Raw genomic sequence first — 25,538 nt, forward strand, 5'->3', positions numbered from 1 at the left:
AACAACAAACATCAAGAACGGCAACAAACACAGCGGCCGGGAACCTAGGAACTCGTGCGTGAGCTCCACGCAGACCTCGTGGGAGTTCTACAGAAATGTTCTGAGGGCAGAATGAAAAATGATTGGTTTAGAGACATAACCAAAGAGACTGTAGAGGAGGTGGGCCCAAGCGACTAGAGGTGCTGGTACCAAGACATTTGATTGGTTGGTGGTCCTGCCTCCTCTAGTTGCTTGTACCCACTCCTTCTATAATGTTATTGTTTATCTCTGTGAAACAATCAGTTTTCATTCTGCCCTCAGAACATTTTTGTGTAAGTAAATCTCCCATGAGCACGTGCAGGTCTCTCACAATATCTAAACACCAGAACAAGGGACTAGATCCGACCACAAAGCGGCACATGGGAAAGAGCATTAACAACTATATTTACCTTGGTTTACAGGGCTACATTATCTAATAATGTCCTACGGTCAAAGATTACCCAGCTACAATGTAACGAGTGGGTTCAGGTATTGCCCATTAATAAACTGGAAATATCTGGATCTTAAAATGTACGGCATACACCAACTCTTGATCACCCCAAGTGCTCAGGGGTATAAACTGCTGTCTGGCTCAAGGAGGGACCTTTGGATACCATCAGAACCTGGAATGGGTGTTGAAACTGCATGAAAAGCCATGCAAACTCACACATAATACTTAGCAGGTTCCAATGGTAAGGAAACAGAGCATGTCTTTCATTTATTTCTTTGCTGAAAAAAAATGAATGATTTGAAGATAACCTGTTAGCATCTTTGACAGGTCTGTATGGAGCTTGTAAACCACTTCTGATACCTTCACCTACATACACACAGATACCCAAGGCACCCAAAAGGCTACATATCAGCAGAAGACATGGAACATATCCTACACTGGCTGACAGGTCACACCCAAAGCAGAGCAGGGATTATCCAACAGCCCGGACCATCTTTGGCACATCCAGAGCGCAGGTTCCCACCTCTGCGTACACAAGCCGGCTTGCCAAGATCAATGTGGAGCCACAGCGGAAATGCGCATGAACCAACTCGGCACGACATGGGGGCCACAAGATCCGATGGAGAAGCAATGGAGCGGCGAGGAGGAAGTGAGCAATGATGCCTTTCAGATGGGGCCAGCCGGCAGCGCTACAGCCAATCAAGGGCATGGGAAGCGGATGAGGGGGCGGGGCCAAAGGTCGGGGGCTGGGCCGTGCCTCCATACTCACACGCTCCAGGGACTTTGGTTTAAAGGCAGGTTTAGGGGCAGGTTTAGTGTCAGGCTTCTTGACCACTGACATCGTTACTGACTGCAGACAGAAATGCAACAGGAAGATATTATATGAACAGTGGCATGCGGGTTTGTTGCCGTGAGCACATGTGTGCATGTGCAAGACTCCCGGCTCCCCCTGCTGGCAGTCTTCTGGCCACGGCACAAGGGAACACGATTAAAAACACGAATAGACAAAAAAAAAAAAGTGACTTCAGTCACACAAGGTGTACTGCAGAGACGTATACAAAACCCAAATTTGCAAATTCAACCATTTGGGTTGTCCACTGGCCAACGAACAAGGACAACTGGTTAGGGTGATGCAAACATGGTTAACTACAGAGGTCCTTAAATAATCACGATGTGCTTCCAAATAAAAACAACAACTTCTGCCCAGTAGGACATGAACAAGAAAATGAAGACAAGTATAGAAATACGAGATGAGACTTTGTGTGGCTTTATCCTTGCTGGAGGCGAACAACAGCCCAGTCTGCTGTGGGAGGCGCCGTCCCAGTCCATCTGCTGCCCTGTGCCCCCCCCTTTTAAAAGAGCCCTACTTTCTGAGGGACCCATTCACCTGCGAAGTTTCCTGATCGCTGTGGATGCCGTTCACAGACACTGACTGGTTCAGGGTCGTCTGGTCCAGACTGGTCCTGTGCCGGATGAAGAGCAAGAAGCTGTCATAAGGGGGTCAGGGGTCTCTCCATGAGGTCAAAGGGCAGAGAAGAAGTAGGGTCACCTCACCTGGCATTGGAGTCATGCATATGGCTCTCCGCCTCGGACAGTACCATCTCCTTGGCCGGGGGTGGCGTGGGGGGCCGTCGCGCTCTCTCCTCTTCCTCCCTCTTCCTCTGGATCTCCTGCTCTTCCAGCTACGAGTGATGAGAGCAGATGATTGGGATAGATAAAAAGGGATCCACCCATCTTTTCAATACCACTCGTCCTATAGAGAGTCATGGGGGTTTGGAGCCTGTCCCAGAAGCTACAGAAGACAGACAGGGGTGTCGCCCCATCTCTGAGTCACACATCACCGACGGGCAATTTGGTCACTCCAACTCACCTCATGTTACTGGACTGTGGGGGGAAACAGGAGAACCCAGAGGAAACCTCAACACACAAGGGAGGACATGCAAGCCATTGCACCACCCCAAACAAAAGCAATGCATCTACCCATTTACCACCTCTATTATTTGATAGCTGACATTTCATATAAATTGACCATCTATGACACCCCATAAAAGACTGCTGCTGGAATCTTGAGTACTGCTGACCCACAACCCTAAATCCCCAGTCTGGGGGGGGGGGGGGGGCTTGTTTACCGTGGTGAGCTTCTCCAGCTGGACAAAGCGCTCCTCCCAGCCGGCCGCCAGCTTCTCAAAGGCCTCGTGCCGCTTGATCAGGCTCTCCACCTCGTCCACGTTGCAGCCCAGCTCAGCCGCCCGCACCAGCGGCTCCTGCCCCACCAGCCAGGACTCGGCCACTGAGGCGTCCCTCCCAAACTGCAGCACCTCCAGGACTGTAACGGGCAGAAAAAATGAGCTGAAATGACCATAGGGCCACTGACTCCAGCTGAAAGCTGATTGGTCACATCCCTTGTCAATCACTAAAACACAGCATATCATTAGCTAATGATACGGTTGTCTCCCCCGCCTGAATTATTGCCCCTCTTATGCTGTTCTGGAATCGCCCCTCCAGGGAGATTAAACCGAGGAGCATGGATGATAGCTACAAGGTTCACAGATGGAAGGGGTATCAGAGGAGGACCTCACCGATCTGGAGGTGGCCCATCTTATCTTTCCACTTCTTATTGATTTCATCCCTCTTGGCCTGCAACTGGTCCAGCTTCTCCTGGATCTGAAGTTTCATTCACCAGACAGGATAAAGAAGAAATGTCACATGGTGAATAGCAGTTAACGTGGTCCAGTCAAAACAATCAGCTAGGTATAGACAGGACCAGAGGTACAAGTGGCCTATGGATTGGCATTGCGTCTTGGGCCCCCGGATCGGCCCGAGCCGTTGGCTGACCTCATCGGCAGCATAGTGGTTGCTGCTGACCAGTGCGCCGCCCATCTCCTTGCAGGCTGTGAAGCTGTCTGCCCTGGCTTCGATCTCCGACTTGATGTCCTGGTGGTTGGCGATGACGAGTCCCGCTGAGGATACATCCCTGGAAAGAGGGTAGGGGGGGGTGATACCTTTAGTATGACCCAGTCCAGGAACGGACAGACCTTGGAGGGTGAGTGGTGAAGCGAAAACTGGAAATGACTGTCAGGAAAGTGAGGCTAAACCTCAATGTGGGGCAACAGACACACGGCTGACCCATAGTCTACAAGAGGGCAAGGAAATTCATAAAATGCTAAAAATACTGGGCTAAAGCTGGATTTATGCACACAGTGGCAGAAATATCCCAGGGTCCTCTGGGAGCAGAGGGCGTTTATGTAATGGTCTGCTGGACCCTTAATGTGTTTTTTTTTATGGAACTGGTTTATTTTTAGTCTTTAGGTTTTTTTCATTGTGCATTTATTGCTTTGACATAGTTCTTCCAAAATTACTCCATAAAACTTTTATTAGGTCCAATGGCATCAAACATTAATGTTAGAAGCAGACAATTAATACTACTATTCAGTATCAATGAACTGTATATAATTTAACATGAAAATAAAGATCAAACTGGAATCCTAGGGAGCATGGGGAGGTGGAGGGGCTACTGAAGGCCACCTGACACTCCTCACCTTGGGCTGTCGTGGGCGTCAATCTGCAGATTGACCCCATCCATCCAGAGCATGAGGTCTCGCACCATGTTGAAGAAGCGGAACTTCTCGACTGTGTCCAGCAGGAGGAGCCGGCGAGCCTGGCCAGCGGCCAGCAGGGCCTCCCAAGCTTCGGACACGGCGCGCTCGTGCCTGTGGATGTCATCGGCCTTTTCACCGGCGTAGGCCTTCTGGAGCCGCGCACCGTCGTCCTGCACTTGGCTCACCTATAGGGGGCAGCAGTCAGAAATCACCGAATGAAATAAGAAAAACAATCTGATGTAATTTATATGGGACGCTGACGGACCTGTCCGCTGAGGGCCTGGATGTCGTGCTCGTAGGCGGTGTGCTGTCGGTGCAGGTGCTGCACGGTGTTGAGGTCGCGGCCCAAATCGGAGGGCAGGGCCTCATTCTTCTCTCGCATGCGACCCAGCACCTCGCGGGCGTCCTGGTGGAAGCGGTGCAGCTCGTAGGAGGCGGCCAGCATCTGCGTCCGCGTGTCGATCAGCTCCAGCAGGTCGGCCCACGCCTCGTTCAGGCCGTCCTTCCACTCGGCCACGCTGGCGTTCTCCGGGTGGCCCGACTCGATGAGCTCGTCGGCCAGGGCGTTGACGCCGTCCACGCGCTCCTGCCCGATGGTGCTGGTGTCGCGGGCGAACTCGCGGAACTTGTCCCGCAGCATCTGATTGAAGATGACCCCAGATCCCTTCTTTAGCAGACTTTCATGCATACAGCCAACGGCATAGGAGAGAGTTAGGCAATGGGGGGTGGGGGGGGCTCATCTTAATAATTTACATACAAAAGTCTATTTAATGGGGGGATGATTAAAACCAAATTAAATATTAGAGAAAATGTCCCCTCCCCCCACCCCCCAGATGTTGCCCCCTAGCATACAGTACTGTCTTAGCTATTTATCTGAGTATTAATGTATATGTGCTCAGAAAAAAAACATAATTCAACATTAGAACATATGCAAATTAACAGTATGCAAATGAACACAGTAAAAAACATTAACAGTATTCCTGCCATTCTCCAAAAAGGTATCGAGTCAAAAAATATACGGGTGAGTCGAGTGATTGCTGAGAATAAGCATGACGTTATTTAGGTATGTGCGAGTGCTCGTTAAGGGACCGGCTTCCATCCAAGAACATCGTGTCTCACAGCTAAGTCAGCGTTCCCCAATGTTTGGTCCGAGTCACTCGCCTTGGGGAAAGATCGATTTGGCGACATTTATCATCTGCACACTATCCCCCGGCAAATTTTATTGTCATCTCCCACAAAAAAACTATAGCCTTATGCTTTGTTAGATATTTTCATTCCTCTGATGCTTTTATCCAAAGCAACTTACAGTAGAGGGAAAGGAATTTAGGAGGGGGATTTATGCAACCTTTGCATTTGAACCCACAATCTACAAGTTGTCATATGAATTTGCCCCTCTGGCCTAAGCTTTCAGAGTTATAGATTGGGAGCGGAGTTAGCTTAAGAACCGTGGGCTAATGGACTCCGGGAAGCAATCTGAAGAGGCATCGGGAGAGTGTGTGGTCAGGAGAGAGAGCACATGGGAGACTGGAGGGAGCATCAGCAGGGGTAGGGTGGGGCGGGCCGAGGCAGGTCTGAGGCAGGGCGGGCCGAGGCAGGTCTGAGGCAGGGCGGGCCGAGGCAGGTCTGAGGCAGGGCGGGCCATGGGGGGCAGGGGTGGGGCGAGGCTGGTCTGAGGTGGGGCGGGGCGAGGCAGGTCTGAGGCGGGGCGAGGCAGGTCTGAGGCGGGTCGGGACAGGGGCGGGGCAGTACCGTAACGTGCTCATAGTCCTGGCCCAGCTCATGGGAGCCGGCCACCACCTCCCGCTCGGCGATCCACTGCTCCAGGTCGTCCACCTCCCGCTTGAGCTGCGTGAGCCGGAGCCGCTCCTGCAACCGGCCGCGGCGCTCCTCCGCCAGGTCCTTCAGACCGGCGTACAGCTTGTCCACCTGGGCTTGCCGTAGGGTGATGCGTTCGCTGCGGAGGGAAGGAGAAACCACGTGCTGGGATGGGAAACGACACGAGGCGGCTGCCCTTGACCGATGTCTGAAAAACTGGCCTCATTTTGGCCTGTGGGTATGTAGGTCTTCTTGCTTCCCGGAGCCCTTGCATTTTCACTGGCCAGGCCGATTTGCGCCATTTACGACATCAGACCCTCACCTCTCTGGGTGCTCGCTGGTCACCATTAGTCGGCTGCTATTGGCCAGCTGGTGGATGGTCTGGGCGTAGTCTTCCAGGGCCTGTTCCAGAATCTGGTGCTTCTTCACCATCGCCAGGGCGCTCTGCTCGTCCTGGGTGGAGGACAGAAAGGTGGTCACCAGAAGCAGGGAGGTTGTCTTTACTGGTCATTGTTATATCTAAGTATATATTTAAGAACCCACACATACCAGATGGGCCCCACCCACTCATAACAGCTAGCCCCGCCCATAGACAACAGCTAAGCCCCACTTGCACATATTTCCTGACCACGCCCACACATAACAGCTGCCCAAACCCCCGTATGCAACATGTGAGCCTACTCAAGAATAACCCCTAAGCCCTGCCCACATATTGCAACTGACCCAAGACTACACACGACAGCTGAGCTCCGCCCACATATAACTGGGCCCCGCCCACCCAGTCACATGACCCTGCAGCCTTGCCTTAGCTTTCTCCTCGGACATCATGTGCAGCTCCTGTTCCCCCATCCAGGCCTCGGCCTCGGCGGCATCTGCATAGAACTGCTGGGCGCGGTGCGCCTCCACCAGGCGACCCCGGCGCTGCTCCGTCTCAGCGATGAACCGGGCCCAGGAGTCTCGCAGCTCGGCCAGGCGCTCGTCTAGCCGGGACTGCCGCTCGCCATCCACCTGGTCCTGGCCCGGAGCCATGGAGTGGCCATGCACCTGGATGTCATCGATTCGCGGCTGGTGGCCCTGGATCTCCTTCTGCAAGGTCTGGGTGAGGATGCGGGGACCATGACCATCTGAATTTTGACTGTGGTGTGGTTACCGCGGTCATGGTCTCTGCAGGGGCTGACAGATCCCCCGTGATCCCCTCTAATGATCCCAGACTTGCAGCACTTCGTACCAGATGCTAAATATAAATAAATAGCTAAATTAGTCAGCACTCTCGGGGCAGAGACTGTTCCAGAACTTGACCCCATAATCCCAAATTCCAGAACACTCACAAAACTGTTAAATGCCATACCAACTCCTTCCCTCTGCGTGTTTACTGTGGTCACCAAGACCACATACCCTGATTGATGTTGCCCTCCTGCCCAAGGCTGACTGAAAATCATGTGCCCTCCCTACTTTGTCTCCGGTAGATCCGGTGCTCTACATGTTCCTCACACCGATGGTGAAACTTGACGGGTGGAGGGGTTTGTTAAGTCAGCACCCCTCCAGAAGATGGTGCCCTGGGCACTGTAACCAAATGACTGTCACTGCTCTAGTCCTGTTTCCTTTGCACTAGTACACACCTGGTTCTTCTTGATGAGCAGCTGCACGCTGGGTAGGTCCTTCCCGTGGTCTGTAGAGGTGGCCAGGGGCATCCGCTCCTTCACCCAGAGCTGAGGGATAAGGAGAAATGGAGGGAGGTCGGTGCAGGAGCTACACGCAGAGGGAAGGAGTTGGTATGACATTTGCAGACTCGGCGCTCACAATCTCGTCCTCCAGGTCGCGGTTGAACTGGTGGGCCTCCTTGGACGACAGCAGCTGCTGCCGCCGCTGCCTCAGTGGGTCCTGGAGCTGGCAGAAGCTTTCAGTGACCCTCCTCTGCTGGCTGTCCACCTCCGCCAGGCCGGCATCCTCTTGGGACAGGGCCTGCGCTTGGGCCTGTAATGACTGCACCTCCTTCTCGCGCACCTCCATCTGGTGCTCCAGCATCTGGGTAGAGAGAAGGCGGCTGGGGTGTTCAGGGCATTTCCAGCTAAAGAGAGCAGCTAACTAAAATAGCCTAAAAGCATCCCCCTTAGCCAATCAAGGAAAAATCTGTACAAGAGAAGATGACGATATTGGATCGGGTTCTGATTCAACCTATACCTCTTATCAATTTCATGCAGGGGCTTTTAAAAAGCAGACTAAATTCTACACCACTAGCCTAATGCTGAATATTGACTGAACCTGAAAAATGCCAGGAAATGAGGTCACTTCTAGAAGGGCTTCCTCTCCCCAGACTACCCCCCCCCCCCCTCCCCTAACCTGGTGCTTCTTGAGCAGGATGTTGACGCTGGTCAGGTCCTTGCCATAGTCATCGCTCTGCAGCTGAGCGGACAGGTTCTTCAGCCAGGAGTCCAGGGCCGAGCAGCTCTGGGTGAAGAGCTCCGCCCTGTTGGCGTCAAAGAGGCACTGCGCCTTGGTGCGGGTGGTGCTTTCCAGGTCTTCCCACTGGCGCTGGAGGCCTGCCCGGGTTTGTTTTACTATCGACTCCAGCTCGGGCTTCTCACGCACCAGGGCTTGCCCCTCCTGAGGAAGAACGGGAGGTCAAGGCAAGAGGAAGTGATGACCTATCGGGACAAAAGACCTTCTCTATGAACGAGAAGGTCGGGCCATTCAGGGGTTCTTGGACTGGAGGTTACAGGACCAGTCTTGGCACCTTGTCGATCTTGTCCAGCCAGTCCTTGTTTGACGCCAACTCGGCCATGAAGGCCTGGTGCTTCTGCCACTTGCTGTGGAGGTTCCTGGCCTCGTCATATGACATGTCCTGGGCCGTCAGCATCTTCTCGTTGATCCAGAGAGTCAGCTACAGAAAGACGGACATAGAGAATGAAATCGGAATACGGTCACGGACCGTAATTGAATATGTCAGCAAATTACATGGTTGTCGTTGTAGTGCGATTCCATTAAATCATCACATTGGTAGAACTAATTAACACCTTCGCAACTACTACAATCTCCAGGCCCCTATACACTCTACCCACCAGTCCAAAAAATTAAATATAAATTTTATTAAAAGCCCAATATGTGTGACTATGTCTCAGTGTAATCAGCTAAAGCAGATCTGCACCTGAAGCTGCCCTTATCTTTGCTACCACTGTGTGGCGCTGTTTCAACTTCAGTGCGAACGGTCACAAAATTTGACCAATACCAGAGCGCCGACCATATAACGTGTGTGCAAAGTATGAGCACCGTTTGTCCAAAACATTTCAAGTTATTGAGCTAACAAGAGAAGTGTCTTCGGTGGCGGACCAGTCCCAAAACATTTAGCTAAAAGGGACATTAAGGTTGGTACGGCAGAGCACTGACCTCTTGTCCATCTTGCAGGAAGTGCTGCAGTTCTCGATTGTCTTTGAATTTAGCCAAGAGCTCGCTGGCTGCCTGCTTGTTCTTCTTGTGTCTGGAAGAGAGACGTCAGAGAGATCCAAGCGTTTGGCTTTCGCTCTTCTCCCAAAACCCAACCCTCCTCCAGCCTGTCTCGTGGCTAAGCTACTTTCTCCCCCAGACCATGGGGCCTCCAGCATGACTACCTAAACGCAAGGGTAATGTTTTAGTCTAGTTTAAAAATATACCACTTCAAAATAATGCCATAAATCTTCAAGCGTTTATATTTTAATTGTGGGGTTTCAAAATAACATGAATTGCAAAGTTATGGCATTTTATTTCATTTTACAATGAGAAAGAATCGTTTAAAATATGAAGATGAAGATGTATATCCAGAATACAATTCTCCCAAGAGCTGAGAAATGTCAGTATTATAATGTTGCTTCTGGACCTCTATATTCCAACCCTATAAGCCAATTGGAAGAGCTTCTGATAAATTAACCATGTAACCCCCCCCCCACCCACCTCTCCTGGATGGAGTCGGCTTTCTCCTGGATCTTGTCGGCGTTGGCATTGCGATCGCTGACCAGGCGGCGTCCGGAATCCACCACACCGGCAATCTTCTCCTCGCTGGCCTCCATGGTGGTCAGGAAGTCCTCATGCTTCTTGATGGCGTCCTCGGCCCCCTGGAGACTGGCTGGCATCTCCGTGTGGGACAGCACATACTCCTGGGGAAGAGGGGGGGCAACGAACATCATACCTTCACGGACCACTTTGGGGGGGGGGGTGGTAGTTCGAGGACCACTGGTTTAAGTGATATGACGTTGGGTCGGAAATACGTGTCCGTTTCTCACCCACCTGGCTGTTGAGGAAGCCCTCTGCCTGCTTGGCGTCCCGTAAGAAGGTCTGGAAGTCGAAGGCCTGTGCTAGCAGGCTGTGCCGGTTCTCCCACATGCGACGCAGCTCATGCCAGCCCGTGTCCAGTGCTTGCAGCCTCTGGGCCAGGAACATGTGCTGCGCGTCCGTCTGGCCCTGCGTCACCTCGGCGCCCAGCGCCCGCATCTTCTCGTAGTCCTCCCGGTAGTTGTCCACTTCGTTCTTGATGCCCTCGTGTTGGGCCAGCAGGCGCTCGGCCTCCGCCAGTGAGGTGGGGCTGTCCTCAGAGGCCACGGCCGTCTGTGTGCGGGACAGCCAGGCCTGGAAGTCGTCCAGGTCGCGCAGGAAGCCCTGCAGCTTGCTGGCTTCGCCCAGGGATTCCTCCCGTCGCTTCATGGTATCGTTCAGCTCCTCCCACACTTCCTGGATCTCCCCCAGCCGGGCCTGGATCTCCGAGGCTTGGTCTGGGTGCTCCTGCGCCAGCTTCTGGGCCTCCTGATGCAAGTTGTCCAACTTACCCTGAAATGATTGCTCTGGTTACGCCGAATTTCAACAATCTGACACTTTTGCCAATACTCGTATTAGTGAACAAGCACCTTTGACCCAAGTGATGCAACTTCACTATATCTCAGGGGCCATTCCAGGATTTTTTAACATGGAGGGCATAACGGGGATCATAAAGTTGGCTCCTCTGTATGAATTATAGCCAATTATATGTTATGTTATGAGTGACAGGGGAGCGGGCCAATCAGCTTTCAGTTGAGGCATCGGTGGCCCCGCCCCCTGTATGTTCCCCTACTGTACCTGGATGGCCTCCAGGTCACGCTCCATGCCCGTGAGCTTGCGCTGGAGGGCCATGACCCCGGCCAAGTCGTTGCCCAGCCCCTGGGTGGACTCGATCACTTTCGTCTTCTCACGCATCCAGCTCTGGATCTCATTGCACTCCAGGTGATAATTCTGGATGTTCAGTGCTGATTCCAGGGCCAGCTTTTTGTGGTCGGCCAGCCGCTGGAACTCCTTCCACCTGGGGGGGGGGTCACAGTGAAGGTTTGGGGGCAGGTTGAAAGACAGAGAGAAGAGTCCGGCTCACTAATGCAGGCAGGGGCCAGTTTGTTGTTTCTGGGGCCCCACTCAAAAAGTCACTTCGGGGCCCCCCTTCTGATCTTTCAAATAATAATAAATATCTCTAAGCATCTCCTAAATAAGGAACTCATTCATTTAATATTAAATGTAGTGACTGTTTGTGGCCAACAGGGGGCCCCCATGCAAATGTGTGGTTTCAGTGGTGGCAAACACGGCCCATCACCTCTGTACATCTTGGGTGTTTCTCAATATGTGGACTTGACTGTAGTTGTGTGTGTTTTGCGTCTGCATCCATTGCCAAAGACCAGTTGCAATACCAAGCACAGAAGTACGGAGGACAGTAAAAACCGCCGGATGTCGTTCTTGCCCTGCCACAAATATCAAGGATACATCGGTTGCATCCTCGCCAGAACAAGACGAATCCCATGATTCATCGCACCCTAAGTTTGTTCTTGGAAGGCAAGGTAGCAAGACTGGTCTTGCCAAGACCACAGATACGATCTTTGCGTTCTTGGTATTGAGAAACACCCAGTGACAGTGGTGTGAGCCGGTCTGAGCCAGTCTGAGCCAGTCTGAGCCGGGCCGTACCGGTTGTTGAGCTGGTCCTGAGTCTGATGGATCTGCTCCTTGCTGCAGTTGTCTGTGCCAAGCAGCTGTTGAGAAACCTGGTTCACGTCGGTGATGCGGGTAGCCAGGTTGTTCATCTCAGGCTCCAGGGTCTCGAACCTGCATCCACACACACACACACAGAGAGGAATGTTCTATCTTTATACGCATCAACATTGTCAGCTGCATCCCTATAACTCTTCCTAACCATCAACCCCGTTAACTTAAATTCAATAATTATTAACCTCAAACTTTATTCCATCGCATACTGCTTCTGACTGTAGGTACAGTCCAGTGTTAAAATTTCACATATACACAAATCATCTTTAAATTGTCTTGCATGTTGCATTTTAAACTGGGGCACATTCACCGAGACACATTCCTTGTATGTTTCATCTACTTAGCCAAAAAAGATCTTTGCGATTGTGATTCTGATTTGTTGTTTGTTGATTTTTGACATCCTGCAGAATGAAGTACCCGTTAATTTCGATAATCTGTCACAAAAATAACTATCAATAAGAAGAATTAAAAAGAACAGAAGAGGAATTAATGTTAAAGGCGAATGACGATCGCCAATAAATCGCTCTACGTTAAGCTGCTCAGAAGGCGACACTGTGGCCCAGCTTGATATTCCGGAATCATCTCCATGCTTCCCTCCCCTTCCTGACCAGCTTCCCCTGACCTTCCTGCTCCATCTCACCTCTGCTGCACCACCTCCAGGTCCTCCAGCTTGGTGGGGATCTCCATGTTGTGCAGCCACTGCTCCTTCTCGCCGACCCACAGCTGACAGGCGCCCGCCTCGCTGAACATGCGGTACAGGGCTAGCGCCCCCTCCAGGGCCTGCCTCCGCGCCACCGACAGCGCCTCCAGCTCCTCGTAGCGCTGCTCGATGGCGGGAAGTCGACCTTCGACCTGGTTGGGAGGGGCGACAGCAAAAGCGGTGTTTACCGCCACTCCAATCACGCGTTTGCAGCCCCCTGCTGGCCACAGCAGTTACTGCACTGGGAGGGTGACCTTTTGATTGGGGTTGCAGAATCAGCAAACCCGGCCCAGAGTGATTCTACTATATTGGGCCCTTGAGCAAAGGCCCTTAACCTGCAATCGTTTCATCCTGGGTGTGACGTTAATCTACCTCCAGTCCTATGAGGAGGTTCTCCAACTTACAGGGGAATAACTTGGGTGTTGGTAGCAGGATTGGATTTCTAGCCACCAGAAAAGTCTCACACTGGTCCATTCGGACTAGTGTGGTGCTGAGGAATCACCCGCCGCATGGTTGCACTCAGGTTCTCATCCCTGAGGTGGTTTGTCATGTGGTAGGTGCGGCAATGCGCTGTAATCATCGCATGCTCCTTACTTCATCTTAAAAGTGAAATCATGCATGCAGGAACATATTAACATGCTTACCCCCCCCCCCACCAACCAGAGAGGGGGGGGACTTTTTGAGCCCCTTTTAGCAGAGGCCCCTGGACTGCAGCCTGGGTAAGCCTGTGCATTACAGCGGCCCTGGAGGCATGGACACGGTGCCGGTCAAGCCCTTGTGGAACCCTAGGTAAGCTTCAGCCGCTCAACCCTGTCTGAGACCAAGTGAAATTGGCTTGCTAAGTCGCTGTCCCCCCCAGAAGATGGCGCCCCCGCTGCTTGCTTATGTCATCTTAATGTAGGGGTTCCCCAACTTTTGACGTAGACTGGTTTACGGACCCGGGGAATGGGAAGTTCAGGATTAATGACTTGACTGGCACTGTTGCACAAATGATGGACTTTCATACTGATGGGTGAGGGACCCCCACCTCTGGTCTAGGTGCCGCGATGCTGGCTATACATGTCGGAGTTAGGGACAGCAGGGAGGGCGTGGGTGCTGACCTGGGGGGAGCGGGCGTAGGCGGGGGGCAAGCCCAGCGCCTGCTCGTGCAGCGAGTCGATGAGAATGCGGTGGCTCTGGATCTCCTCCTCCACCTCCCTCTGCTTGCGCGCCAGCGTCTGCGTGGAGAACTCGTCGTGGCCCAGATCTGGGCTGGACACCCGCCGCAGCGTCTCCAGGATCCACGCCTCCATGTCGTTGGCGTCCGTCTGGAACTGGTGCAGCGCCACAGCCTCACGGAGGTGCTGTTCCCTCTCTCGGGAGGCCTGGTGGGGAGGCGGAGGGATTAAGGCCAGATGTGCGAGCTGGATGTCATTCCCGTCAAACGCGTCCATCGCAATTGAGCAGGGATTCTGCTCCACCCACTCTGTGGCCCTGTGTGACTCAGCCAGTGCTGACAGAAAGCTTCTCATAAAAAGTTAACAATGAACCACAGAAAAAAAAAAACTCATACCAGTTCTGCGGGCTGAATCGCACAGCGAAACCATTCAGAAAATAACTCCATTATTCAGACAACAATGACACACCTCATAAACACTGCATGCTATCAAAGTGGAGAACCAGATGGGACCGGCCCAAGTCAAACGAGAAATAAAGAACTGCTAAGTGCCCAGTCGACACCAGGGGGCCCCCATCCATCTGATCAGCCTCTCAGAACTAGGAAACTAGGTTAATCAAATTTTGCTTAGGGCACCCAAAAAGGGTTGGGCTGGCCCTGAATAAAGCCCAGGCCAAAGCCGTCGTCCAATCACAATACGAAATGTGTGTGACTCCACCCCCATTCATAATAAAGGTGGAGCAATCTGTAGCCTTACACATCATTCCCGGGGCCCCAGGCCCTCACCTCCTCTAGGTGCGTCCACTGCGCCCGGACATCGTGGATCCGCTCCAAAACCTCGGGGGCCCCAAAGTGGCCCTCATGCACGAGGGCCTCGCCGGCAGCGATGCTGTGACCCAGGGGCCCGTAGCGGGCAGCCATCTCGTCCCGGAAGGCCTCGTGCTTGCTGAGCAGGTGCAGCGCCGAGCTGAGGTCGCGGCCCGATTCGCCCGCCGCCAGGATCTGCTCCTGTTCGCGGACCCAGGCCGCCTCCTCGCCCACCTCCCACAGGAACTGCCAGAGGCGACGCGAGTCCTCCAGACGGACACGCCTCTGGCCCGCCAGCTGGCCCAGCTCGTCGTAGGCACGGCCCAGCCGCAACACCTTCTCACTGACCAGGGCGGGGTCACATGGCTTGTAGGCTGCGTGAGCGAGGGGGGGGGAGGCGAATGAGTGGGATCACCTTAGGTAGTGGCCATTCTAGGATTTTTTAGAGGCATAATTCATACAGAAGGCCAGCCTTATAACTGGCCAATAATATTTTTTGAATCAGTGAGTGACATGGGAGGGGCACTCTGAGGACCAATCAGCTTTTAGCTGAGGCCTATGCCGCATAGCTCCGCCCCTGTATACGCCCCTCACTTTAGGTAAAGCCTGCGACTGCCCCTAGTAAGTCTGATCTAATTTATCTTTATAAGTGTTATAGCAGACCCATCTATCGACGCATCAATCTATCCATCCATCCACCGATTTATCCATCTATCCATCTTTCGTACACACTTATTCAGTACAAGGTTGTGGTGACAGGAATTAGATAAAACTGTAATTTTTCTGACTCATCTGTAAGAGTTTTATGCTTAAAAACATCACCCAGAGTAATGATGGCCAAATGAAGCTCATGAACCACTTGCTGTATTTTGTGAGACCACTAGATGGTGCTCTCTGTTCAAAAAAAGCACTCAAAGTATGCCCAAAGCAGGGGTCTCCAACTCCGGTCCTGGAGAGCTACTATCCAGTAGGTTTTCTATCCTACCTGGCTTCTGATGAGCCACACCTGCTCCTGGAATTTACCTGAGAACAGGTATGGCTCATCCGAAGCCGGGTATGATACAGTTGGTGACCCCTGCCCCAAAGCAAACCAAGAGTACCATCTAACGGGGGTGAAAAAATAAAGCAAATCTTCCATGAAGCTTCATTTGGCCGTTACTAACCCAGGCTAACCTATATAACCATATATACAGTGCGAACATTGTACTTGTCAGATTACTACCGGCAGGACGTCACCTCCCGAAGCCCCCCCCCCCACACTCACTCTGATGGATGCTGGTGAAGCGCAGGGCAGCCGCCTGCACAGCCCGCACCCTCTCCGCCTGCGCCGAGATGTCCGCCTCCACCAGCGTGTGCGTCTGCAGCCGGTCCTCCACGTCGTGCAGGTGCTTCCCGCTGTCCTGGGACTGCAGACGCCCCTAGGGGGTGGGGGGTGGGGGGTATCAGGCCAGCGCGTGAGAGTTAGCACGTTAGCGTGTATTCCGATAATACATATCGGAATACGTATTCCGTAATACGTATTCCGATAATAATATCAGGCCAGCGCGTGAGAGTTAGCGCGTTAGCGTGTATTCCGATAATCATGTGAGCGAGGGGGGAGAAGAACGTGAAGGATATTTCCGAATGGAGCACGAGGCAGTGATGGTTTGTTAAGTTAAATTTTAAATGCCATCTGGCTTGTGTCGGGGGTGGGGGGGGGGGGGGGGTGGCCTGGAGCCATTCCTAGAAGCACAGGACACCGAGTTGGGGGACACCCTGGACAGGATGCCAGCCCTTTGCAGGGAACATATGCCCACTCACACACACACACACAGTCCAAGTATTCATATCTTTATGGGGACTGACCATTCATTTCTATGGGCATAAGCCCAGTCCTAACTATAACAACCTTAACCTCTACCCAGCCCTAACCTAAACCATCAGTAACCGAACAAAACTCAAGCCTTTTGCCATTTTTAATATCTTGAGTGCAGACACAGATTTTTGTAACACCAAGGTTATCCTTGTGGGGACCGAAAAAAATTGTCCCCACAACGTCACCATAACAGGTTTCTAATAAAATCTGGAAATCCGGTCCCCGCAATGTAGTTATTAAAAAACACAGGCACACACACACAGAATCACTCTCACCCCATATTCATGTACTGCAGGCAATTTCGAGACACCAGTTAGCCTGGCCATATGTCCTGGGACTATGGACTGCAGGACGGGAATAGCTTACTAGAAGATGGAAGAAAGAATGGACCTGAATCACGTTTGCCATCCAGCCAAATTCCAGCTGCTCTGGCTGAGCAGGGTTGCGGAATATTGCAACTCAAATTCATATAAAGAATTCAACATGTCACTATATTTTATGCAAATGAGCTCTTGCTAGGCAGCCAATAGCAGTGTTAGGACACTAAGATGGTCCAGCCTCCTCCTACCTTTGACCCAATCACAGGCACTTCCTGTCAGTGGGCGTGTCCCTAAATGGCGGTTTCCATTGGATGCAGCATGGGCCGTACCTTCATGTCGGCCATCCAGTCCATGATGTAGCTCATCTCCTGCAGCAGCCTCTGCAGGTCGCGGTGGGCCTGCAGCCTCTCGCGCCTCGCCGCCAGCAGCTCGCGCAGGTACTCCCACAGCCGCAGCACGTTGTCGCGCCGCGCCAGCACGCGCCGCACCTCGTGGTATCCCTCCACCTCCAGCTCGCGCGCCACCGCCTCCACGGCGGCCACGCGCTCCCCGTACGCCCCGATGTCCGTCTCGATGGCCTCGTGTTTCCGCGTGGCCGCTTCCACGGCACCCAGCTCCATGCCAAAGTTGTCCTGGCAGGTCAGGGACAGCCAGAAAGACAGTGAACCTCCCAATTTCATGCCACAAATGGAAACTAGTTAAGGACCAGCTTAAATATATATGTGATGATGCAGAAACACAGGCATCTCTAGTTTTTTTCTAGATATTGTCAGAAATTTTACCAAAGCTAGGTATTTTTCACCCAAATTAACTTTTTATACATATTTTATACAGCATTTATACATGTCATTCTGATGAGGTACAGACCAGCTGAAGATATTCTTCCAGACATAGTCTTTAGTTTTACCAAAGTGTAGATATTTTTTTATCCAAATAAAATAGCTGAATTTCTGCTTCTCATTTGAATACATTCATGTGATGACGCAGAGGTGCAGGCCTGCTCTAGATTTTCGTCTAGATCTAGATTGTTTAACCAACGCGTAGATATGTTTATTCAAAAGAACCTAGATGGGCTGAATTTTTGCTTCCCATTTGCACACGTTGTTCTGTGGTCTTGTTGTTTATTTCAAAAATGTGGTCACGGGCTCCTCTCTGTCACATTTGGTGACCGCTACCTCTGGTCATGCAGGGCGCTAACATGCTATGCTAACATGCTATGGTCCGCATGGTGGCAACATGGCGCCGCACCTGCGAGACGAGCCGCTGGTTCTCGCTCAGCCAGGTCTCCCTCATGGCCGCCTTGCGGTCGAAGCGCGCCGCCAGCATCTCCAGCTTCTCCTGGCGAATCAGCTCGTTGCGCAGCGCCAGCTCACGCTCGTGCTCCGCCTTCTCCAGCCGCTCCCACGCCTGTCGGCCAATAGCAAAGCTAGAATTTTAAGGGACCGCCTCCCTCTTTCTCAGCCATTGGCTGCATCGACTGCCAATATCAAACCTTCTTTCACTGCCATGCTCAGGAATGATGTTCAAGGAGTGGGCCTGTTCAGGGTCTGTGTGTGTGCGTGTGTGTGTGTGTGTGCGTGTGTGCGCGCGTGTGTGCGCGCGCCGCAGCACCTTGTTGATGTCCGAGATGAGCTTGCCCTCCCTGGGCATGTAGACCTTCTGGTTGTTGGCTCTCATTTTGCTCTGGATGGTGAACAGCAGGACCTCCAGGTTCCCCTTCTCCGTAAACCTGTGCACAAGCAAACACAGACACGGGTCTTTTGATTACAGTCACAGAATACTGAAAACATAGTCCCCACAACGTCAAAATAGCAGGTTTTTATCACATTGTAGGCACATTGGATGACACACACACACCTAATAAGCAACACTTTGGCCATATGATGTTAAATTAATCACTAAATTATTTAGAAACTGTTTATGGGCGAATGGCTATTGGGTAAGAGCAGACTTCACTTACACTATAAATTGTGCTAAACCACTTTAATAAAATCCCCATGGCTGGATTTTGCCAGTTGGGACTGACAGGACATAACGTCGCATATTTCGACCCAAAGGGGCAAAGCACATTACGGACGGGTCCCAATTAAGATCTCTGCTTGACTTGCTCCAGTCCTTTACACAGTATTATTTTAAAATTCACCATTGCGGAACTGGATTTGGATTAGCATATAGCCAAAAGGATTATGTAAGTCCCAGTGCTAGAGAATGGGACATAAAGATGTGCAGGACTGGGCAGTACATTTCTGTGGTTCATTGTTAACTGGGATGACACCATTTCACCCCCCCCCCTTGGGTTGGCGCTCACTTGGGGGGCTTCTCCACGGTCCGGTATGTGTTAAAGGCCTGCAGCTGGTTCTGGACTCCGCCCAGGGAGTTGGCGAGCTGCCGGTCGTTCAGCGTGATGATGGTCTGCTCGATCCACTGCAGCAGTTCCGACGCCAGCGTCTCGTACTTCTCGATCAGCTGGTCAGCCTCGATGGCGTAGTCCAGCACCTGCCGGCAAGGCGGGAGGTGACACCAGGCCGGTATGTCTCGGATGCCCCGCCCCCGTGTTCTTTTTCCCACAATGCACCTCACCTTGCCAATCCTTTTGCCCTCCACAGCCAGGGCCTTCATCTTGGAGAAGTAGTGGTAGTAGGTGGCCACATAGGTGATGATGGACTTCTCGTCCGGCTGATCCACGTTGACATCTGCCCAATTACAAGAGGGGATTAAAGTTCTACCTGGCAGGGGCGTATACATGGGGGCGGGGCCACTATCACCAGCTGATAGCTGATTGGCCCTGTCACTCAAGGATTCAAAACATATCATTGGCTAATGGTGACTTTATTTACTCGTCCACCCCATACATTCTTAGCACTCCATTAAACTCCATAATCCCATCCATTGAGCCAAGCCTGAGTTTCCATGGTTTACAGTCATAATGCACCAGGCTTCACTGTGCCAGCTTGGCCCACATCTCCTCTTCAGCCACGTCCTAGTTGCTATAATCCTTCCCAAGATCCCCCTGTGCTTGAGGCAGCATTCATGCTTTGACTAGAAGGTTCTAGAAATTATTTTGCCTAACAAAAGTTACTGCCTCCCTTTTACAGTCAGGGTGGCACATTTTCAAAGATTCCCTCAGACACGGGAAAAGTCTGGAGGCTCAAACAACATCATCCATCTTCTGTACAGATGAACCATCTCTACTTACAGTGAAAGTTTCAATTAACCATAAGCGATAGTGATCAGCCAATCAGCGATACCTAATCATCAGTGATGCGTGAATGTGTCGCACTGGTGGAACATCGATTGCTTTGTCATCCAGTTATTCCCATGGTTTCAACCGACTGTCGGGTCGTTTTTTTCTTGTGTACCCAGCAAAAAAATCATTATTTCTAGGACCATTTACCAAACGTTAGTTTTAAGGCATGGAAACGTCCAAATAGTACAGTGTTCCAGGAATGAGTACCCAGTACTTCAAGTACCACTGCAATGAAGACTAATGATATAAAAATACATGAAGGGCAGCGGGAAACACTATCACTTTACACCTTAAGGTCATGGGTTCAAAGCTACACATATGTGTGAATATATATATATGCATATAGTACTTTCAAAAAATAACATTTTATTATAAACCAATATTTTTCAACGTTAATTATGTTAAAAAAGATGTTCAAGTAATAATGTTACCATGCTAATATTTACAGAACCTTTGTTAAAATGTCTCAGCGAGAAAGTTCTGAGTTTTGAGAGGACCTTTAAATAGTGATAGCTGAAGTTCTGGGAATGTTAACCTGTTAGTTGGATAGTTACTGCTGCGTCTTTGACAGGCACGCCATGATTAAAGCGTATTTTTCATTTTAATGCCAGTTAATAAGCTGGTGAGTCGGAGACACAGACAGAGTGGGATTACGGGGATCGTTCAGGCCCACCGGCTCGAGACCCGGGTCACGGCCCCTGAAGAACCCCAGAGCCGCACCATCGCACCGGGTCGGAAGCAGACTCACCCTCGGGGTCGAGCAGCTTGGTGAGGCCCAGCTCCTTCTCAGCCACGTTGAAGGCGTTCTGCAGGTTGTAGTGGGCGTTGGACCTCTTCAGAGTGTCGAACTCGATCAGGTCCGGCCTGCGTGACGGCCGCGACGCCATAAGTCAATACGTCAGTCACTTTGGACGCCTTGGGGGCGTAGTGGTTAATGATGTGTGCAACCAGAAATCAAAGCAGGTGTTAAGCCAGGGGTCTCCAACTCTGGTCCTAGAGAGCTACTATCCAGTGAGTTTTCTATCCTACCTGACTACTGATGAGCCACACCTGCTCCTGGTATTTACCTGAGAACTGGTGTGGTTCATCAGAAGCCAGGTAGGATAGAAAACCTACTGGATAGTAGCTCTCCAGGACCGGAGTTGGAGACCCTTGTGTTAAGCAATTAAACAACATGGTTAACCTGAACTGCTTCAGCAAATATTAAATTGATATTAAGATATTAAGTATTAATATATTACATACTTATGGTAATAGATTAAGTTAAGCGTGTTATAGAAACATGATGTGTTCCTTATGTCTGTCTTTAAGTTTATATAATGGGCTTTATGGCAATCCATTCGAAAGCAAGAGCTGTCCATAAGTAGGTCTTTCTTAACTCTGGGACTGCTTACTATTAATTTTTAGTAGTTGAAGTGGTATTTATTATTTTTTACTGTGTCGTTGCTACTATCAGTCTACCAATCAGTCAGTCAATGACTCAATTAATCTGCTCTTTTTTTTTACGTTATTGAGCAGTTAATAAAGTCCGATTCACCTGGGAAGTTCATCTCCATCCGTCTCCATTGCAAATACCGGACATGTCGCCCTTGGAAGCTCGCCAGCAATACATTTACTTAATAACAGTCAATTTCACTCTCCTTTTAACCTGTAACAGAATCCTTTGCCCTCCAGCTGCAGATACTGAGAGGTGCATTCAACTGAAGTATTGAGGTTACGCGGAAATGAGGCAGCATCGCTGTTCAAGTCCTTTTCAGGTAAGTCAGCCGGAATAATCTCTCTATAAACTGCATCGCTCTGGGTCAGCATTTAGCCCAGCAGATGGAGCCAAACTCCAACTTTAGTCTTTCGAGCGTTACGTGAGCCGCATAAGAACGGCTTCCGTTTTCTAGGTCAGTAAATTCCCTGGTCTCCGTCATTCGCTACGGCAAAGCAGTGGGGTTTGGATGCGTGGAGGAGCTGACACGGAACAGGGGAGCGGAGAATCTCTCCTAGACGACGTAACAGACTGCGAGGTCAGCTGCAGATGCTCCTCCATTGCGTGATCGAGGAAACCCCCCCTATTAAGTGTTACGAAACTCTTCACTATATGCAGAAAAATAAAACGCGTTTCAGCGATGACCCGATCTGTCGGCGAAGGCGTGGTTACCTGTGCTTGTGTACGATGGCGTTGAACGCCAGGCCGTCCCGCCAGCTGGTCGTGAAGTTGTGGACGTTGACATTGGGGTACCTTTGCGGAGAGGGGCAAGTGAGCGTCCGGAAAACCATGCCTGTGAAGCCCATTGAGGCCCGTGCTAAGAGTGACGCTCTAGAACAGTGCTTCCACACCCGGTCCTCGGGGACCCACAGACGATACACTTTTTTGCTCCCTCCCCACTCCCAGCCAATCAGGAACACCGAATACCTGGTACAGGTGTGTTGGGAGCTGGGAGGGAGCAGAAACATGGACTATCTAGGGATCCACAAGGACCGGGTTGAGAAGCGTTGCTCTAGAATAGGGTGGAACCAGACACTATCTGACCAATGAAACGTTAATGATGTCACCTACTTCTCCCCCCCCCCCCCCCCCCCCCTTACCCTGCAGTCTTCATCTGGCACCAAAGCAGCAAGGCGTCCTTTGCTGACTTCTTCTCCTTGTTGTCCTCAGTCTCCACGCTGATGTCCTGGATCTGCAGGGACAGCCCCCCTCACCCATTACTCAGCAATATAGACAAGATGAGTCAAGAGAAGGTGATGCGGACGCCGGTGACGTCACTGCCCATCTGCGGGTGTGATCTCGGTACCTGGAAGCGGAGGATGATGGTCCAGATCAGGCCCAATGTGAGGCGATGGTTGCCGTCGACGATGTCGTGGGAGCCCATGTTCTCTAGATGGACCTTCTGCTCCTTGAGGAACTGCAAGGCCTTGTCGACGTTCTCCAGGCAGTGGATCCGCATGCGGCCCTTGGTGGGCTTGGGCTGAGGGGGGTGGCGGGGGAGGGGAGGGGTGAGAAAACGGTACTTCAGGACTCAGACTTCTAAAGGACTCAGACTTCTAAAGGACTCAGACTTCTAAAGGACTCAGACCGCCAGGTGGTGGATTTATTTTATATCTTGCCGTCGTTCCTTTTATTAAACCCGAATTAATCCTTCTATGTCGACAACTTCTGTCACGACACTAAAGAGCGTTTCCGGCATCGAACGATTGCACAAAACTGGTGAAGAAAAGAGGGTGACTCAAAGAGAGGATGGAGGAGAACAGACAATAGCAGAGAACGCGTGCCGTTTTGTAGAGCTGTGTGATGGACAGCATCGTTAGAGCTAATTATGGGGGGGGGGGGAGAATAAGGGACACACAGCCCACATAGAACAAAACAGCTACTAATGGAGCAGCACCCAAAAAGCCAAAGAAGAGGCACTAGTAGGAGACTCAAACGAAGACTAGCATTCTAGTTACGATTTCGTACATTCAAAAGTCCAACAGCTGTGCCCTCTGGACATAAACACCTGTGTGTCCTCCTTGGCCATCGGTTCCCAAAGCCCCCCCCAGCAGAGACAGGAAGTGGGGGCGTGGCCGAGGCAGCACTCACCAGCTGCTCGCTGGACAGCACCTCCAGCAGACGGATCAGCATGCGTCCGTCACGCAGGTCCGTGTACAGATCTCCGATGCGGCAGGTGACGCGACCCAGGTGCGAGTTCACCCATTTGGTGAAAGTCTTCTTCTGCACGGCCTCACGCTCATCTGGAAGAGCCGGGGTGGGGGGAAGGGGGGGAGGGTTAGAGGTAGAGAAATAGAGTTTCCTCATAATCTAATTGTCGTAACATATTGATTTTCTCTAATGTTTAAAATTAGCTTGAAGACAGACTCAAATTATACAACTTTATTGTCTAAACTGCCGATTTTGCCTCTGGGGTAGTTAATCAGTTTGATTTTATTACAATTTATTTCTGGAATAAATAAAAGTACTTCATCAAATCCAGGGGAGATGGGAACAAATGACAACACTGACAAAAGAATTGGACAAAAAAAAACAAAAACATACACCTTATTATACAAACTGATTGCTTATTACATGCAATAAACCTGAAAGACAAAAACATTTAATCTAATTTTGTGTTATGAAAATGGTTAAAAAAAAATCATTAAATCAGAACAATGACATCATTTTAATATCCATCCATCCATCCATCCATTTTCTGCAATCGCTTATCCTATTCAAGGTCATTGCCTTCGTTTTAATATAGCCTAGATAAAAGTTAAGGTGGTGTCCAATTGCGCTACACAAAAAACAATGCATCTCATTGTAATTCTTTTTTTCATTCTCAAAAAGTTTGCGAGAATGACCCAAGTGCAGCCCGTACCTTCTTAGCTCTCACTAAACTACCAGACCAAGAAATACCGGGAGACCCTGAGGGGCCAATCATCTTTAAATGGGCGACAGTGTAAAAATACTCGGCACTCACATCAGGAGCCGTTGACTTTACGGCTAAAGGGAGGGATTCGGCCTTGGGCTTACGAGCGGTAAGAGCTCTGGAGTAGAATCCAGGCAACACTTATCAATTTCAGAGAACATATACATGTAACATCGCGACAACGTTTCTGCAACATTACAGACAGGCTACGAGAAGTTCCCAGCAAACAATTATAATCGACAGTGAAGCGGGCCACACAGGTCCCTAATTAAGTGGGCCGCACTGTAGTTGAAGCGGTGACCTCATCGGCGAGTCACATGATCTCTGCACTCTGTGACATCACCCTGCAGCATTCTGCAATAGGCAGTACGGCAGGAACATGACAGAAAAGTCTCCGGAAAACCTCTCCCGGCCACCCACGCGCGGTCCTGCATGTGACAGATCCAATGCATAACAGTGTTGCACCGATGTGCTTAACTCACAGAATAATTCATAACAAAAAAAAAAAAAGAAAACATTGAGACAGAACGGCATTATGGGTAAACGGTCAGAGCTTTGGAAGTGTTTCAGCCAGGCAGCAATAATATGAAATCGAGAGACTCCGTGGAGGGCTGTGAGGTTAAAGATAATTACACTGTAAAGAGTAAACATGTTTATCCGGGTGCCCTGTGTTTCCGGCATGCTTATTTGCTGAGCTAATGAAAACAAAAGAATAAAGGGCAGGCAGGGTGAAAGAACGTCATTAGGAGGATGCTTCTCATCCGGAACATCTCTCGGCCACCTGAACACCAGACACTTAACGCAGAGCAGTGGGAACAACCTCTGATGGGGTTCCTGCTGGCCAAGGGTTAAGGCAATACGAAGAGCTGCCGGTAAGGTCAACGCAGGGGTCACAACGACAAACCCCAACTATAAGAGGCCGTATTCGAAATGAAGGATGCAAAGCATTATGGGAATCTGGGGGGAAAAAAATAGTTTGTGCAGCACCGTCACATATACGAGAATATTAATATTATTAGGTCAAGTGGCTTGTTGTGCTTTTAATAGCATGTGATGTTCCTTCTTTCCCAATGCTGTACTTTGCATAAAAAAATGCTGCATCTACATAAACCGCGGATCACCTGGAGAAAGACTAGAATGACTGCGGGCCGAGCT

General features: G+C 50.8%; 1 protein-coding gene across 8 annotated transcripts in view; it reads right to left on the reverse strand.

Annotated features, from left to right (window-relative positions):
- LOC111839545 (spectrin beta chain, non-erythrocytic 1-like) overlaps positions 1-25,538 on the reverse strand; it is a 64,586-nt gene that overhangs the window by 4,340 nt on the left and 34,708 nt on the right. For 5 of the 8 annotated variants that reach the window (XM_023803554.2, XM_023803551.2, XM_023803552.2 and 2 more), the window contains 34 exons: positions 23,561-23,712; positions 22,776-22,949; positions 22,570-22,661; positions 22,142-22,222; positions 20,741-20,856; positions 19,326-19,438; positions 19,054-19,241; positions 18,357-18,474; positions 17,994-18,152; positions 17,075-17,377; positions 15,835-15,988; positions 14,550-14,944; positions 13,708-13,971; positions 12,548-12,759; positions 11,830-11,967; positions 10,963-11,182; positions 10,141-10,677; positions 9,808-10,010; positions 9,268-9,358; positions 8,618-8,764; positions 8,224-8,487; positions 7,684-7,908; positions 7,503-7,592; positions 6,688-6,978; positions 6,206-6,336; positions 5,818-6,022; positions 4,334-4,708; positions 4,009-4,253; positions 3,305-3,443; positions 3,049-3,133; positions 2,599-2,795; positions 2,024-2,151; positions 1,857-1,932; positions 1,239-1,319 (listed from right to left, as the gene is read on the reverse strand). In XM_023803554.2, coding sequence (XP_023659322.2) covers positions 1,239-1,319; positions 1,857-1,932; positions 2,024-2,151; positions 2,599-2,795; positions 3,049-3,133; positions 3,305-3,443; positions 4,009-4,253; positions 4,334-4,708; positions 5,818-6,022; positions 6,206-6,336; positions 6,688-6,978; positions 7,503-7,592; positions 7,684-7,908; positions 8,224-8,487; positions 8,618-8,764; positions 9,268-9,358; positions 9,808-10,010; positions 10,141-10,677; positions 10,963-11,182; positions 11,830-11,967; positions 12,548-12,759; positions 13,708-13,971; positions 14,550-14,944; positions 15,835-15,988; positions 17,075-17,377; positions 17,994-18,152; positions 18,357-18,474; positions 19,054-19,241; positions 19,326-19,438; positions 20,741-20,856; positions 22,142-22,222; positions 22,570-22,661; positions 22,776-22,949; positions 23,561-23,712 — 6,389 coding nt within the window. The remainder of the gene's footprint in view (positions 1-1,238; positions 1,320-1,856; positions 1,933-2,023; positions 2,152-2,598; positions 2,796-3,048; positions 3,134-3,304; positions 3,444-4,008; positions 4,254-4,333; positions 4,709-5,817; positions 6,023-6,205; positions 6,337-6,687; positions 6,979-7,502; positions 7,593-7,683; positions 7,909-8,223; positions 8,488-8,617; positions 8,765-9,267; positions 9,359-9,807; positions 10,011-10,140; positions 10,678-10,962; positions 11,183-11,829; positions 11,968-12,547; positions 12,760-13,707; positions 13,972-14,549; positions 14,945-15,834; positions 15,989-17,074; positions 17,378-17,993; positions 18,153-18,356; positions 18,475-19,053; positions 19,242-19,325; positions 19,439-20,740; positions 20,857-22,141; positions 22,223-22,569; positions 22,662-22,775; positions 22,950-23,560; positions 23,713-25,538) is intronic. The other 3 variants (XM_023803559.2, XM_023803556.2, XM_023803558.2) reach the window with 1 other exon arrangement.

This window comes from Paramormyrops kingsleyae, chromosome 24 (assembly GCF_048594095.1).
Source record: "Paramormyrops kingsleyae isolate MSU_618 chromosome 24, PKINGS_0.4, whole genome shotgun sequence".
Lineage (NCBI taxonomy): Eukaryota > Metazoa > Chordata > Actinopteri > Osteoglossiformes > Mormyridae > Paramormyrops > Paramormyrops kingsleyae.